The sequence below is a fragment of the Coffea eugenioides genome, chromosome 6 (assembly GCF_003713205.1).
Source record: "Coffea eugenioides isolate CCC68of chromosome 6, Ceug_1.0, whole genome shotgun sequence".
Classification (NCBI taxonomy): Eukaryota; Viridiplantae; Streptophyta; class Magnoliopsida; order Gentianales; family Rubiaceae; genus Coffea; species Coffea eugenioides.
This window is the reverse complement of record NC_040040.1, coordinates 53,173,844-53,191,345: the sequence shown is the minus strand read 5'-3', so window position 1 is coordinate 53,191,345 and position 17,502 is coordinate 53,173,844. Positions and strand designations below refer to the sequence as shown.

Here is a 17,502-nt window from a genome sequence, read left to right as displayed (position 1 = left end):
GTTGAAATTGAAAATGTTCACGCATGTTTGGCTATTTACACGCCATATAGGCTTTCAACCTCCTAACCCTAAAATTTAGGGGGTTTGGGGGGAAGGGGAGGGTTGGATGAAGAACAGAGATTGAAATAATAAATCTTTTGTAGCCTTCATTAAGACATTGATCGAATAAGAGAATGTCTGAAGAGAAATTGGAATGAAACAAATATCTTAATTGCACTAGAGAAGTGCAATTGAATATAGTTCTCGAGAATGTAATTTCCGTTGATTTCTATGTAGCAGATTGTTGTAAAATTTGTCTGAAGAGACAATCGAATACCCCCAAAACTCGCCAAATTCCTAACAGTTCACATATCTTTTGGAGTCGAATTACATGTCCACGTATGTTTCTCCCCTATTTAGCGGTAAAGATAATTAAAAAAAAAACTCAAACGTTGACTTTCCTGGTAATATGTTTTTGCTCCGTCCAATCCACATATGTTTATACACGATTCAGCAGTAAAATTGAAGAAAAGCGCGAAAGTTGACTTTCCTGATAACTAACCATTCTTCCCGTTTTATAAGGAATTAACTAAGCATTTTGTGGCCAAACCATTATCCATCTTCACCATCTAAATGGTGAATTGCACTTTAAGCTTAATGCTCAATAAAACAGAAGTTCTTAACCATGTTAAGAAAAAATAGATGAAAAGGTCTTTTGTCACCTTTTATTAGTTGTGGTAGTTATATAGGAGAAGGATTACCATTTGTTAAACTGAGTAAAAGATTATTTTTCATAAAGCAAGTTGGATGTACATCATATGTAAAACAAAAATTATGAAAAATAAAGACTACCTTACAATTAGACTTGGTGTACAATTATCAGTTCAAGCAAATTCCACAATTAGGTGTAGATTTTATCTAAGTTTCAATACACATCTTTATTAGCAAATGCACATATCTTAGTTTAACACATTCACAAGCTTACGTAATTGAAGAACACCAATAGTGTAATTCACAAGCTTACGTAATGCGAAGCCACGTGTAATTGAAGAACACCAATAGTGTTTTTATTAAGATGGACATATTGACGAAACAAGAAGTGCACGACGAAACATCATACATTGATCACCGAGTACATATAATTCCTCAACAAAGATAAAAATCTATACTTGGTTTCCTTAATTATTATTTTTCTTTTATTAGTTATTTTTTCCCATCCTCCTAGATGGATTTCTTAGTAAGATAGTCGAGTGAACAAGTAGTACATAAGAAACATAGACCACCAAGTACGTATATATATGGTCTGTAATTGGCTTTCTTTATTATTGGTTTTTCCTTTATTGTTCAAACTTTCCCTCCTCCTGGGCATTGGATTACGGTAATATCGCCCCTTATAACCGTTTTATTCTGTGCCGGATTTTGCAGAACTGTCTGAAAATATCCATATCCCCGAGCAAGCCTAAACGTTTTGGTGCCACCAACTATTGGAACTTCTCTCGCCGTACCACCTACTTGTAAGTTATATCCTGGTCCGTCGAATTCCAATGTGCTCCCGTTGTATTGGGGGTTGGAGAAAATGAGAGAAAATATGCCCAGTGAGCTTGATCCATCACGGGATGAAGCTATATAAATGCCTTGGGCCCGACCAATAGTTGGAGAATTGTTGCTGATGCCTTGTGTCATGTTAGCATCATTAACAATAATGGTTCCAAAATTGGTGGGAGTTCTCGGCATACCAGGGGCGCCGGCAACTGCAACACTGGTGGTTTTTGGTCCGCCCGTAAACACTTGAAGGTACACAGTAGTATTTGTTTCCTTTCCACGGCAGCAACCGTAAGGTCCAAGAAGATCAGCTTCTGAACAAACAAAGATTGCTAGTAATAGCACAAGGGAAATTTGGATGGATGCTAAAGCTGAACCTTTTGCCATTTTGTATGTTGAAAGGCTAGCTGAACAACAAAGAAGGAAGAAACAAATTAGTTAGATGGTGAAGATAATTTGTTCAATGACCGTATTTATAGGATGGAGGAGGTAGCAGTTGCAAATGGTTATAGTAGAACAATTAAATCAATCTTGACTTTTGATTTTTCCACATACAAATGGTTTAAATGAAATAATATTACATTACAAAGAGTTAGGTATAGCACAAAAAGTTTTAAAAGACAATTAAACATCAATGGGTGGCGACCTATCACAATAGGTATGTGCAAGAATTTCAGAGCCAAGAATTTCTTTTGATATATAGTGGGATAATGGAAAACATGAAACACAATTCCCTAAAAAAAAATGAAACACATTCAATAAGGTTCTGGAAAAGGTTTAACTCCACTCTGCATTTTCAAACTTGTACCACTTTAACAAGGTTCCGAACATATACTCAGTAGATAAATTAATGTTGACTTTTGATTTTTCTGCATATAAATGGTTTAAATGAAATAGGATTGCATTTGAAAGAGTTAGGTAGAGCATAAAAAGTTTTAAAAGAGAATTAAACCTCAATGGGTGGCCACCTATCATCGTAGGTTAGTGTAGAATGGCGTGGTATACACGGCAGATATATCATTCAAAATTCATAATTAAGAATTTTTTTAGTGATGGTAATCTAGGAGGGTGCCCGCGGGCAAACGGGGCCGGGGGGGAGGGATAATTTTTTGCCCCATTAAAAAATGGGGTAGCCGGAGAGGGAGTTTGCCCCCACCCCATCCCCTGCCCCGTCACCCGTTAAAAACAATTAAATTTATATGTATATAATTATATATGTGATATTTAATTTAATTAGTTACAAATTTATAATAATGATATTATTAGTTATAAGTATTATATAATGTATATTAGTATTTATAATATAATTGATATTATCAAATTCTAATAATTATACATGTCTACTAATAGAAATTGTTAATTAGTTATATCAAATTTACTAATACATTTATACTAAATTCCTAATTATACTTAACACAATAACACTTTTTTTCTCAAAAAATCACACAACAATGATTTAGTGATTGTATTTGTATCAAAAGTGAAAACTTGACTACTTTAGTTGTGTTTGTTTCATCATATTGGATTGTATTTAAATAACATTTGTTTGATTGTTTTTATGACTTACAATTGTGGAATTACAATGGATAATGATTTGGTGATGTGTTGGCATTTAAGTATTTGATTCTTTGGTCAAATTTGACTACAATGAAGTTGTATGACAAATTTTTATTCACCCTGTGGGTGTGCCCATAAGGAAGCGGGGCAAGGCGGGGACGGGGCAGGGGAGCAGTCCCCCGTCTAACCCCCGCCCCATTGCCATTCCTAATTTCGTTTGCTCTATAGTGTAATAATGGAAACCTTGAAAACTTGAAACAGATTTACCAAAAAAAAAAATGAAATACATTTAATAGGGCTCCGAAAAATGACTAACTCCACTTTGCACCTTCGAATTTGTACCGATTTAACAATGTTCCAAACTTATACACAGGAGATAAATCAAACTTGACTTAATGGTTCAAATGAAATAAGATTACTTTTCAAGGAGTTTGGTAGAGCATAAAAAGTTTTAAAAGAGAATTAAACCTCAATGGATGGCCACCTATCAAAGTAGCTTTGTGTAGAATGGTGTGGTATACATAGCAGATATATCATTCAAAGTTCAGAGTCAAGAATTTCTTTTGCTATATAAATAGTGAGATAATGGAAAGCCTTGAAATCTTGAAACACTTTTGCCTAAAAAACAAATTACAAAACAATGAAACACATTTCACAAGGTTCTGGAAAGAATTAACTCCGCTTTGCACCTTCGAACTTCTACCACTTTAATAAGGTTCCGAATTTACATTGAGTAGCTAAATCAATCTTGATTTTTGATTTTTCTCCATATAAATGGTTTGAATGAAATGTGATTACATTTGTAAGAGTTAGGTAGAGCGTAAAAAGTTTTAAGAGAGAATTCAATATAAATGGGTAGCCACCTATGAAAATAGGTTTGTATAGAATGGTGTACTTAGCAGATGTATCATTCAAAGTTGATAGTCAAGCATTTCTTCTGTTGTATTGTGGGATAATGGAAAAACTTAAAAACTTGAAACAAAATTACCTGAAAAAAAAAAACAAGGAAACACATTTAATAAGGTTCTAGAAAAGGATTAACTTAACTTTGCATCTTCGAACTTATCCCACTTTTCATTTTATACTCTAAATTTTAATTTTGAACACTTTGCACCCTAAGCTTTACTTTCACCTTTTAGTCTAGGGCCATTCATGTTTGCAAATTGCATAAGAGCCGCTCATTTTCTTGTTAGTTACGTGTAGTAATAGGCTTTTAGCATCCTCTCATTAAAAAATTAATTTAAAAAAATGTCCAAGCATAGGTTTCAATTTTGTAGTTGAAATTGAAAATGTTCACGCATGTTTGGCTATTTACACGCCATATAGGCTTTCAACCTCCTAACCCTAAAATTTAGGGGGTTTGGGGGGAAGGGGAGGGTTGGATGAAGAACAGAGATTGAAATAATAAATCTTTTGTAGCCTTCATTAAGACATTGATCGAATAAGAGAATGTCTGAAGAGAAATTGGAATGAAACAAATATCTTAATTGCACTAGAGAAGTGCAATTGAATATAGTTCTCGAGAATGTAATTTCCGTTGATTTCTATGTAGCAGATTGTTGTAAAATTTGTCTGAAGAGACAATCGAATACCCCCAAAACTCGCCAAATTCCTAACAGTTCACATATCTTTTGGAGTCGAATTACAAAAAGTCCGCGTATGTCCTCCTTACTTGTAGAGGTGAAAAATAAACAACAAAAAAACAACAAAAGTTGACTTTCCTGATAATATGTTTTTGCTCCGTCCAATCCACATATGTTTATATACGATTCAGCAGTAAAATTGAAGAAAAGCTCGAAAGTTGACTTTCCCGTTTTATAAGGAATTGACTAACTATTTTGTGGCCAAACCATTATCCATCTTGACCATCTAAATGGTGAATTGCACTTTAAGCTTAATGCTCAATAAAACAGAAGTTCTTAACCATGTTAAGAAAAAATAGATGGAAAGGTCTTTTGTCACCTTTTATTAGTTGTGGTAGTTATATAGCAGAAGGATTACCATTTGTTAAACTGAGTAAAAGATTATTTTTCATAAAGCAAGTTGGATGTACATCATATGTAAAACAAAAGTTATGAAAAATAAAGACTACCTTACAATTAGACTTGGTGTACAATTATCAGTTCAAGCGAATTCCACAATTAGGTGAAGATTTTATTTAAGTTTCAATACACATCTTTATTAGTAAACGCACATATCTTATTTTAACACATTCACGAGCATACGTAATTGAAGAACAGCAATAGTGTAATTCACAAGCTTATGTAATGCGAAGCCAAGTGTAATTGAGGAACATCGATAGTGTTTTTATTTAGATGGACATATTGACGAAACAAGAAGTGCACGAAGAAACGTCATACATTGATTACCAAGTACACATAAGTCCACAATAACGATAAAAATCTATACTTGGTTTTCTTATTTATTATTTTTCTTTTATTAGTTATTTTTTCCCATCCTCATAGATGGATTTCTTAGTAAGATAGTCGAGTGAACAAGTAGTTCATAAGAAACATATATCACCAAGTACGTATATGGTCTGTAATTGGCTTTCCTTATTATTAGCTTTTCCTTTATTATTCAAACTTTCCCTCCTCCTGGGCATGGGGTTACGATAATATCGCCCCTTATAACGGTATTATTCCGTGCCGGCCTTTGTAGAACTGTCTGAAAAAATGCATATCCCCGAGCAAACCTAAATGTTTTGGTGCCACCAAATATTGGAACTTCTCTCGCCGTACCACCAACTTGTAAGTTATATCCTGGTCCTTGGAATTCCAATGTGCTACCGTTGTATTGTGAGTTGGAGAAAAGGAGGGAAAATATGCCCTGTGAGGTTGATCCATCACGGGATGAAGCTATATAAATGCCTTAGGCCCGGCCAATAGTTGGAGAATTGTTGCTGATGCCTTGTGTCATGTTAGCATCATTAACAATAATGGTTCCAAAATTGGAGAGAGTTCTCGGCATACCAGGGGCGCCGGCAACTGCAACACTGGTGGTATTTGGTCCGCCCGTAAACACTTGAAGGTACACAGTAATATTTGTTTCCTTTCCACGGCAGCAACCGTAAGGTCCAAGAAGATCAGCTTCTAAACAAACAAAGATTGCTAGTAATAGCACAAGGGTAATTTGGATGGATGCTAAAGCTGAACCTTTTGCCATTTTGTATGTTGAAAGGCTAGCTGAAAAACAAAGAAGGAAGAAACAAAATAGTTAGATGGTGAAGATAATTTGTTCAATGACCGTATTTATAGGATGGAGGAGGTAGCAGTTGCAAATGGTTATAGTAGAACAATTAAATCAATCTTGACTTTTGATTTTTCCACATACAAATGGTTTAAATGAAATAATATTACATTACAAAGAGTTAGGTATAGCACAAAAAGTTTTAAAAGACAATTAAACATCAATGGGTCGCCACCTATCACAATAGGTTTGTGTAATGGTGTGGTGTACTCAGCAGATATATCATTTAAAGTTCAGAGCCAAGAATTTCTTTTGATATATAGTGGGATAATGGAGAACCTTGAAAACATGAAACACATTTCCCTAAAAAAAAATGAAACACATTCAATAAGATTCTGGAAAAGGATTAACTCCACTCTGCATTTTCAAACCTGTACCACTTTAACAAGGTTCCAAACATATACTCAGTAGATAAATTAATGCCGACTTTTGATTTTTCTGCATATAAATGTTTTAAATGAAATAGGATTGCATTTGAAAGAGTTAGGTAGAGCCTATAAAGTTTTAAAAGAGAATTAAACCTCAATGGGTGGCCAACTATCATAGTAGGTTAGTGTAGAATGGTGTGGTATATGATAGGGTATAATTTGTTAGTAAATTTATTATTGATTTCCCCTTCTATCCCTGACAAATATTGTGTTAATTGCTGATATTTACTCATATTTGGTATTTGGAATCAATTTCAGGAGTGAAGCAGAAAATTACCAAAAAGGAGGGACTTGTATGGAAAAATGCAGACTTCTAAGGGCTTCAACCTTTAGGTCCTTGAATTGGTGGGGACCACAAGCTAGTGCAAGGCATTTAGTCATTTGGGCTTTTCAAAGAAAGCAACGTAGAGAGACTTGGAACAACAAGTACTTTGGAGGCTTTGTTCACATGTGCGGGGACCACGGATAAGAAGCATGAGTCATTTGGACTCTAGGAAAAGAAACGTACAAGACTTTGAATTTGGTGTGGGGACAACTAGAGATAGCATTAGACTTCCTTTTGGCTTTAAAAAGGGAGAAACGTACGAGAGGTTGATAAATCAATAGTTTTAGCTTAGTTTTTAGCATAGTTTAGTTTGATTCTTTCTTGGTTTCTCTTATGGCCTGGACCTCAGTGGAATTACTTGAAGATTTTCTCATGAGGCGTGGCTAAGTTTGTCTAGTCAAGAACAACGGAGGATTTGGTTCTACTAAATTTGTGAGATCGAATTAGTTTTTATTTATTCCCATTATTCACTGGTATTTGTCTATCTTCTGCTTTATGTTCATATGGTTGTTTTATTATTCGATTATCCAGGGCCCGGATTCTAGATTAATTCAATAACCTGAAGCCAATTAGGGTAGTTAAATCCGTAATTGTTTAATTATTCTAAACTGGTGGCAACTGGCATGATTGGGTTTGTGTCAGGGAGATAGACAGGCTAACTTAAAGAGACCCTCGTAGCGTGTTGATTGGTTAGAATTAGGCTCTTCTAATTATTCATGCAATTAGGGAATTGAACTTCTATGGTCGTACCTAGGGTTATTTCCTGATTAGAGAAATAGTCAACGGTCGTACCTTGGCTATCGACAAATTGAGGAAGAGTTGGTTGTTTATCGCGTGTATGACAACTATAACTAATTTATCAGATAGTAACTGGAATAATCCTTGCATCTGTGATCGAATTAAGTGAACCATCTCCGAAGTTGTCTCTTGGCTAGAGTTCGTCCATTATTATTTTTATTGTGATAATTAGTTATTTGAGTTGTAGTTATTTTATTTTATTTAATTTATTCCAAGTAATTTAGTTACTATCATTTTCAAAACCCCCCATATCTGGAACTTGAGAAGAAATTAAATTATCCCCAGTCCCTGTGGATTCGACCCTGCTTACCGCTATATACAGAATTTGTATTTTATTTAAGCAGGTATTTATTATTGCACAGGTTTGACGCCTGTCAATTTTTGGCGCCGTTGCCGGGGACTGGTGCCAGATTAATTTGTTTCTTTTTGAGTTCATCTTGTTTTTATTTTTTATTTATTTTTCTCTTATTTTTTTTATTATAGTTTATGGCTTCTAACACTCCGTATTTTGGTGATAGACTGGATTTTGTTTCCGGGGAAGGCGATGAGACTAGTTTTTTTGCTAAGTTTGCATATTCAGAGGCAGTAAACTCTATTAGAGAAAGAATGGCTGCTGCAACCTGTGAAATTTGTTATGCCAGGGATCATTCGACCGGTATGTGCCCCGAATATCAGGATAATCTGAGTGTCCCACTCAATACTTTTGGAAATTTTTCACCTCAATATCAAACATGGTATGACCCTATTTCACACGGGTATGATCAAGGATGGTTGGATGATTCCAATTTTAATTATGAACAAAGGCCAATAGATTTTCAACAGCTAGAGTTTCAAGAACCGTCATCCATGTCAGGTATGTCTCTTGAAGAAATAGTTGAATCACTAGCTACTAACACATATCAAATTCAACAGGAGGTACATCAACTTCAACAGGAGACACAAAAGATGAGTGAAGAGATGAAAGAAGGAAGGCGTGAATGGGCATCTAAAATAAGCAAATTGATTTCTCCAGTTTATGAAGAATTGCCCTCACCGACTATTATCGACCATGAGGAAGATGAGAGTGCAATTATTCTGACAAATGACATGGTACTGCAAGGGTCTCAAGAAGAAGAATCTAAAGATGCAGATGAAAAGAAAGTTGAAGCACAAGAATTGAGACCCCAACATCAAATGGTTCAAGTGAATGAATCCAGTGAACAATCTCCAAATGCGGTGACATCTCCTCCATTCCTTAATGAATATTTTCCTGACTCTTATTCTTTAATTCCTGTTAGTGAGATTGATTTTATTATACCAAAAAATTTTGAGTTTCATGACAGGAACAATTTAAGAGTCACGATGGCAAAATATCTCAAACCAGCAAGTGCTTGTGATGGAGGAGTGAATGAAGATTTAAGGTCATTACTTGGTTGTTTGGTGCCATTTACTAGTCCATGGAAGCCCGTAGCTCGTGTGCTCAAGAATTACTCTATTTACGAGGGCTATCAGGATTACATAGAAGATGAAGCACTGAAGCGAGTTACGCGATTTTATCCTCCATGAATAAACAGGACAATGTCTAGCCAAAGACATTAAAGAAAGGCGCTGCTTGGGAGGCAACCCAAGGCTTTTGTTTTAATTTTCTTATGTTTTTGGAGTTTTTGTTAAGTGTCAGTTGCATTTAGTGATTTGTTGCTTGGTGGCAGGAAAGTGGCAATTAGACGTGCCCACGCCAGGTGGTCACGCCTGAGGGAAAGAAATTTTCGTTCAGAATCTGCGGACTCTATAGCAGTTAGACGTGCCCACGCCAGGTGGTCACGCCTGAGGGAAAGAAATTTTTGTTCAGGATCTGCGGACTCTATAGCAGCTAGACGTGCCCACGCCTAAGCCAAAGGTTCCAAAAAAAAAAAAAAATTCTTTTCCTTTTTCTTCTCTTCTTTCTTTCTTCTTCTTTCCTTTCTTTCTTCCCCGCTGCTTTCCCTTTTTTTTCCCTTTTCTTTTCTTCTTCACCCGCCGCCGCCAAGAGCTCCACCAATCTCCCCGTAGCTCGTCGCCGAACTGCCATCGCCGCGCGCCGCCCTCACCATGGCACCAGAGCAACACCAGCGCCGCCGTCCAGCCCTGAGCTCCACCGCACGGTCGCTCCCACTACTGCAGCAGATCCAGCTCAGCCGCCTGCCCAAGCTCCACAGCCCAGCGCCGCCACAGCTTGCTGCTGCCTCCAACCCCACACGACGCACAGCGCCCGAACTGTCACCACCGCTCCGTCGTCCAACAGCAAGCTCGCGCGCAGCCGGAGCAGCTTTCCCCCTCGCAGCGAGCCACCAGCGCGCGCGAGCAGTGCCGTTCGCAGCCTTCCAGCGCAAGGGCTCCAGCGCGAACCCCAGCCCAGGCCAGCTCTTAAGCAACACCGGCGTGCACTCCGCGCGCGTGACCAGAGCAGCGAGCAGCAGCTGCAGTCGCGGACTGCAGCCCGCGCGTGCAGGCAGAGCGAGCAGCTTTCCCCCTTGCGCCCGACCTCCAGTCCGCCAGCAGTTTCCTGCAGTGGGCGTGCGACCAGCAGCGCAGGAGCACCTGCGCGCCTGTCATCCCAGCAGCAGACCAGGCCAGGCCCCCACACGCCAGCCGTCACCTCTGCCCTAGCGCCAGCCGTCACCCACTGCCAGTCAAAGACTCTGTGAGATCAAGGTTTCTTCTAGGTCCAGAACCTCTTGACCTTAGCCTACTCCAACCCAACTCAACCATTCCCCGCCTCACTCACTGCTGTGGCCCCGCCATGGTCCCCGTGATTTCAGGGAAGTACCGTTGCTCTTTTGCTTACTATTATTGTTTATTTATCACATTGAGGGCAATGTGTGATTTAGGTGTGGGGGGGTCAGTTTTGGGTGCTAGTATTTTTATTTTTAGTTTCTAAAGGTTTTTCCTTTATTTTTAGTTTGATATTTATCTCCCTTTTCATTTATTTTCTTTTCCTAGTGGTCAGTCCTTAAATGAATACCAAGTTTTGATGCTGGATTGTTGCCTCTAATTATGCTATTGCTAAGTTTTATTAACAAAAGGGTATTAAATTAATGTGGTTGAGTTCATGAACATCTCTCTAGTGAATATCGGTAATTGCTTGACTTTTTCAGTTTTTGGTTAACTTTTCTAGGCATAGGGAATGATAGTTGGCATTTTTTTATGTGAATTGGTCCAGTTATTAATTTTAGTTCTCCATATTTGGAAATTTGAGGCTGGCTGCTGTTATTTTTGTGTTATTTTTAGTTATTGTGCTGTATGATTGTAAATAAGAGCTGACTGTACTCTGCTAGTAGTTACTACTGAGTAACCGGGGATCTTCACCTAAAGTGTCGATTTTCGCGTCAAAAGGTAGTAGTTGCTATGAGTGCGTGGTCCTGTAGCGATTGGAGCTGAGTAACCGGGCTCCTCCATCTATCAAATGTTGGAGTTCGCGTCAAAAGGCTCTAAGGGCTATAGACTAAGTCTTTTGTTACTAAAAAAAACAAAAAAAACAAAAAAAAAACAAAAAAAAAGGGGAAAAAAATAAAATAAAGATTGTGTTAGTATGTGAATAAGTCAGCTCGCCGGTTTGTGATCTTAATGTCGAGATTTTGGTTAATAGCTAGACCATTTACTGATAAATGTGAGCAACCATTCCTTTTTCTTAGATTAGTTTGCTTTAAATTGGAAAAGTTGGTGGTTGGGAAGCTAACTGGGGGGATGCTTCTTGGATTTTAATTACTAATGCCCGATATATGGTTCTCTCTTGAATATCTTGGCAATTTGGTAGATAGAGCAATGACCATTATCAAATTTTGGTGTCTGTATACTTTCCCCATGCTTGAGGGCAAGCATGATTCAGGTGTGGGGGGAATTGATAGAGTATAATTTGTTAGTAAATTTATTATTGATTTCCCCTTCTATCCCTGACAAATATTGTGTTAATTGCTGATATTTACTCATATTTGGTATTTGGAATCAATTTCAGGAGTGAAGCAGAAAATTACCAAAAAGGAGGGACTTGTATGGAAAAATGCAGACTTCTAAGGGCTTCAACCTTTAGGTCCTTGAATTGGTGGGGACCACAAGCTAGTGCAAGGCATTTAGTCATTTGGGCTTTTCAAAGAAAGCAACGTAGAGAGACTTGGAACAACAAGTACTTTGGAGGCTTTGTTCACATGTGCGGGGACCACGGATAAGAAGCATGAGTCATTTGGACTCTAGGAAAAGAAACGTACAAGACTTTGAATTTGGTGTGGGGACCACTAGAGATAGCATTAGACTTCCTTTTGGCTTTAAAAAGGGAGAAACGTACGAGAGGTTGATAAATCAATAGTTTTAGCTTAGTTTTTAGCATAGTTTAGTTTGATTCTTTCTTGGTTTCTCTTATGGCCTGGACCTCAGTGGAATTACTTGAAGATTTTCTCATGAGGCGTGGCTAAGTTTGTCTAGTCAAGAACAACGGAGGATTTGGTTCTACTAAATTTGTGAGATCGAATTAGTTTTTATTTATTCCCATTATTCACTGGTATTTGTCTGTCTTCTGCTTTATGTTCATATGGTTGTTTTATTATTCGATTATCCAGGGCCCGGATTCTAGATTAATTCAATAACCTGAAGCCAATTAGGGTAGTTAAATCCGTAATTGTTTAATTATTCTAAACTGGTGGCAACTGGCATGATTGGGTTTGTGTCAAGGAGATAGGCAGGCTAACTTGAAGAGACCCTCGTAGCGTGTTGATTGGTTAGAATTAGGCTCTTCTAATTATTCATGCAATTAGGGAATTGAACTGCTATGGTCGTACCTAGGGTTATTTCCTGATTAGAGAAATAGTCAACGGTCGTACCTTGGCTATCGACAAATTGAGGAAGAGTTGGTTGTTTATCGCGTGTATGGCAACTATAACTAATTTATCAGATAGTAACTGGAATAATCCTTGCATCTGTGATCGAATTAAGTGAACCATCTCCGAAGTTGTCTCTTGGCTAGAGTTCGTCCATTATTATTTTTATTGTGATAATTAGTTATTTGAGTTGTAGTTATTTTATTTTATTTAATTTATTCCAAGTAATTTAGTTACTATCATTTTCAAAACCCCCCATATCTGGAACTTGAGAAGAAATTAAATTATCCCCAGTCCCTGTGGATTCGACCCTGCTTACCGCTATATACAGAATTTGTATTTTATTTAAGCAGGTATTTATTATTGCACAGGTTTGACGCCTTCAGTATACACGCAGATACATTCAAAATTCATAGTTAGAATTCCTTTTGTGATGGTAACCAGGAGGGTCCGCGGGCAAATGGGGTGGGAGGGAGATTTCCCCCATTAAAAAACAGCAGCGGCGAGTTTGAGTATACCCCCACCCCATTCTCCCCCGCCCATCACTCGTTATAAACAATTTAAATTTATATGTATATTAATATGATATGTGGATATTTATTAAATAGTTACAAATTTACAATAATGATACTTATTAGTTATAAGTATTACATAATGTATATTAGTATTCGTACTATAATGATATTATCAATTATACTACTAATTATACATGTCTATTAATAAAAATTATTAATTATTTATACTAAATTTATTAATACATTTATGTTAAATTCCTAACTACACTTAATATAATAACACTTTTTACTAAAAAAATACAATATTAATTTAGTGATTGTATTTGTATCAAAAGTGAAAACTTGACTACTTTAACTGTGTTTGTTTCATCATATTGGGCTGTATTTAAATAACTCTTGTTTGATTGTTTTTATGACACACAATTGTGAAATTACAATGAATAATGATTTGGTGATGTGTTGGCATTTAAGTATTTGATCCTTTGTTCAAATTTGACTACAATGAAATTGTATGACAAATTTTTATTCGCCCTGTGGGTGTGCCCATAGGGGAAGCGAGGCAAGGCGGGGACGGGGTTGGGGAGGAGTCCCCTGTCTAACCCCCACCCCATTGCCATTCCTAATTTCTTTTGCTATATAGTGTAATAATGGAAACCTTGAAAACTTGAAACACATTTACCAAAAAAAAAATGAAATACATTTAACAGGGCTCCGAAAAATGACTAACTCCACTTTGCACCTTCGAATTTGTACCGGTTTAACAATGTTCCAAACTTATACTCAGGAGATAAATCAAACTTGACTGTTGATTTTTCTGCATATGAATGGTTTAAATGAAATAAGATTACATTTCAAAGAGTTTGGTAGAGCATAAAAAAGTTTTAAAAGAGAGTTAAACCTCAATGGGTGGCCACCTATCAAAGTAGGTTTGTGTAGAATGGTGTGGTATACATAGCAGATATGTCATTCAAAGTTCAGAGTCAAGAATTTCTTTTGCTAAATATATAGTGAGATAATGAAAAACCTTGAAATCTTGAAACACTTTTACCTAAAAAACAAATTACAAAACAATGAAACACATTTCACAAGGTTCTGGAAAAGAATTAACTCCGCTTTGCACCTTCGAACTTCTACCACCTTAATAAGGTTCCGAACTTACATTGAGTAGCTAAATCAATCTTGACTTTTCATTTTTCTGCATATAAATGGTTGAAATGAAATATGATTACATTTCTAAGAGTTAGGTAGAGCGTAAAAAGTTTAAAGAGAGAGTTCAATATAAATGGGTAGCCACCTATGAAAATTGGTTTGTATACAGTGGTATACTCAGCAGATGTATCATTCAAAGTTGATAGTCAAGAATTTCTTCTATTGTATTGTGGGATAATGGAAAACCTTAAAAACTTGAAACAAAATTACCTGAAAAAAAAACAAGGAAACACATTTAATAAGGTTCTAGAAAAGGATTAACTTGACTTTGCATCTTTGAACTTATCCCACCTTTTCATTTTGTACCCCAAATTTTAATTTTGAACACTTTACACCCTAAGCTTTAATTTCACCTTTTAGTCTGGGGCCATTCATGTTTGCAAATTGCATAAGAGCCACTCATTTTCTTGTTAGTTACGTGTTGTAATAGGCTTTTAGCATCCTCTCATTAAAAAATTAATTTAAAAAAATGTCCAAGTATAGGTTTCAATTTTGTAGTTGAAATTGAAAATGTTCACGAATGTTTAGCTATTTACACGCCATATAGGCTTCCAACCTCCTAACCCTAAAATTTAGGGGGTTTGGGGGGAAGGGGAGGGTTGGATGAAGAACAGAGATTGAAATAATAAATCTTTTGTAGCCTTCATTAAGACATTGATCGAACAAAAGAATGTCTGAAGAGAAATTAGAATGAAACAAATATCTTAATTGCACTAGAGATCCATGTATTTGTAAATCCTTCTGATCCACTTCATTTCTCTCGTATTTTCTGCATTATTGTATTCTCTACTCCAGGCAGCCCAATAGTGAATGATGTAAACATTCCCTCCTCTATGAGGGAAAGATGTCGCAGATTCTAAGATTTCACTCAGCCTTCCTCCATAAGGACTGAACTGTAGCGAACGATATGCATTAGTACTATCTTCTTCCAAAATTCTTTGGAGCATTCCTTTTAGACCATTTACTGAAATGGGATGCCTAACAAAGTCGGATTTCCCCTTGAAGTACAGCCTATACACTGGAGTCCTGCTTAGAAGAACATCAATGGATTCGTCTCTGGGTAATGATGCAAAGAAGAGTGTGGACTCAATCCAGCTCATCTCGCTGCAATCTTCTTTTACCAAGCCCATCTCGCGGAAGCTTTGCTGCATCAAATAAAGGAGATCATCAACTCCGCCAAGAAATAAAGCAAGAAACGATACTCTGATCGTTCTGTTTCCATCTTGGGGAGAAGATACAGCATTAAATTCAAGCCTGATTGATAGGTTTGGATCAATCTTGTCAGCAATGTATTGCCACTTGTGTACTAGCTCAATTGCATTTTGATCCATTGTCTTGGTTACGTTAAAAATTGTCACATTTTCTGGAACCGAAACTAGGCTTATTTTCCATGCAACAATAATCCCAAAACTTGCTCCTCCACCGCCTCTAATGGCCCAAAAGAGATCCTCTCCCATGGAGTTTCTATCCAAAATTTGACCATTAACATCAATGATTTTGGCATCAATGATGTGATCAACAGCCATCCCGAATTTGCGCGACATCATGCTGTATCCTCCTCCACTGAAGTGCCCTCCCACACCTACCGTGTGACAAGTACCGCCGACAACAGCTAGTCTCCTACTTTTTTCAGCAACCCTGTGATAGAGTTCGCCCAAAGTTGCACCAGCTTGAACCCATGCAGCATAGTTTTCTGTGTCAACAGATATCGAGCTGAGGTTTCTGAGATCCACAATGACAAATGGGATTCTTGAAATGTAAGAAAGACCTTCATAGTCATGTCCACCACTTCGGACTCGAATTTGAATGCCCAGTTTCTTGGCACAATAAATTGCTGCCTGAATCTGGGATTCAACACATGGTGTAAGAATGTAAGCTGGCTCTGAGGATGAGATTGATGCGGATCGCAAATTCTGCGCTGAGGATTGCAAAATGGACAGATATGATGAGTTTTCTGGGGTGTAAATAATGTCAGATATTGAGCTTGAGTTTTGTGATGCAAGGCATTGGACAAAACCATCATGAATTTGAACTGAACCAGCCTGTATGGTGACCAGCAGAAGAATGAGCAAGGAAAGAAGTGAAGGCAACGAGGAGTAGCTTGAAGCCTCCATAGTCCATAACTCCATGTCCCTTTCTGGTTCAAGACAAAACCCGAACTTGTTAATCTCCTATTCATAAAAACTCGAGGGAAGGTTTCAATATCAGGAATTGCATAATACCTACACAATGTTCTAGGTGAACCAATCAAATAAACACTTTCCCAAGAAATGTGAAAGTACATGAAACCCAAACGGCAAGCTTTATCTTGGTCAATGACCAACTAGTGGGCAAGCCTAATAGTTGTTCTTTTTTTTTTTTTTTTCTCGATACGATAGCTTCTTACACTATAGGGGAGGGGGAGGACCCTAAAGAGATCCAAGAATAATCCGGAAGGGACTGAACCACCACCGGACCAAACGGATGCACTACGTACCCGTCTGGATTTTTTAAACAAGACCACGTTTAATTATGACAAATTAGTGTGAGGCAAGGGTCACCGAGTTTTAATGCTTTGGTGGTAGGCACCAGCCTTGGGCTGGTGGTTGCCTAATAGTTGATCAATGACCAATAAAACAGCTCCAATTAGAATTGAACACTTTAACTCTCTCCACATCATATGCATTTAATGATTTACTAATAACTAAATACTACCATTTTAACCATTTTTTTTACACCATCATATCTGAGAAAGGATTCAAAAAAAAAAAAAAGATAGGATTCAAAATTAGGATACAGTGCTTTAGATTCCGGAAGGAAAATATGATATAAAAACTGTAGTGAGAGTTGAGGATCTTGTAGTCCTCAACTACAAGATGATGGTTTTGTTATTATCTTGGATTTTATATATTATTATTGTTTAGAAAATATAGAATATATATGCAAACGTATGGGATTCTCACCAAGTTATATGGAATAGACTTGCATATATATTGTCTCATGAAGTTGTAATTTTTATAAAAAATCAACTGTTATATCTTGTTTAAGTTAATTTTGTGTTAATGTAGATGTGGTTTCGTACTCATGGTTTCTAT

At 37.0% G+C, this 17,502-nt stretch overlaps 2 protein-coding genes across 2 annotated transcripts; both read right to left on the bottom strand.

Moving 5' to 3' along the window:
• Positions 1–1,323: 1,323 nt before the first annotated feature.
• Positions 1,324–6,243, bottom strand: LOC113774433 (dirigent protein 2-like). The gene is made up of 2 exons (XM_027318970.1): positions 6,051–6,243; positions 1,324–1,928 (listed from the first exon to the last, which is right to left on the bottom strand). Exons 1-2 carry the CDS (start codon positions 6,241–6,243, stop codon positions 1,324–1,326), a joined length of 798 nt encoding a protein of 265 aa, XP_027174771.1.
• An 8,898-nt stretch (positions 6,244–15,141) lies between these two features.
• On the bottom strand, positions 15,142–16,557 carry LOC113774432 (berberine bridge enzyme-like 15). Its single transcript, XM_027318969.1, has one exon. The coding sequence runs from the start codon at positions 16,555–16,557 to the stop codon at positions 15,142–15,144; it is 1,416 nt and encodes a 471-aa protein (XP_027174770.1).
• Positions 16,558–17,502: the final 945 nt, after the last annotated feature.

What these genes read in the sequence shown, in the direction of transcription:
- LOC113774433 (XM_027318970.1), bottom strand. Translation starts at nt 6,243, where the DNA reads ATGGCAAAAGGTTCAGCTTTAGCATCCATCCAAATTACCCTTGTGCTA. An exon ending in TGCAGTTGCCGGCGCCCCTG is followed by an intron (nt 1,929 to 6,050) that starts GTATGCCGAGAA and finishes TTTGTTGTTCAG; the next exon opens with CTAGCCTTTCAACATACAAA.
- LOC113774432 (XM_027318969.1), bottom strand. Translation starts at nt 16,557, where the DNA reads ATGGAGTTATGGACTATGGAGGCTTCAAGCTACTCCTCGTTGCCTTCA.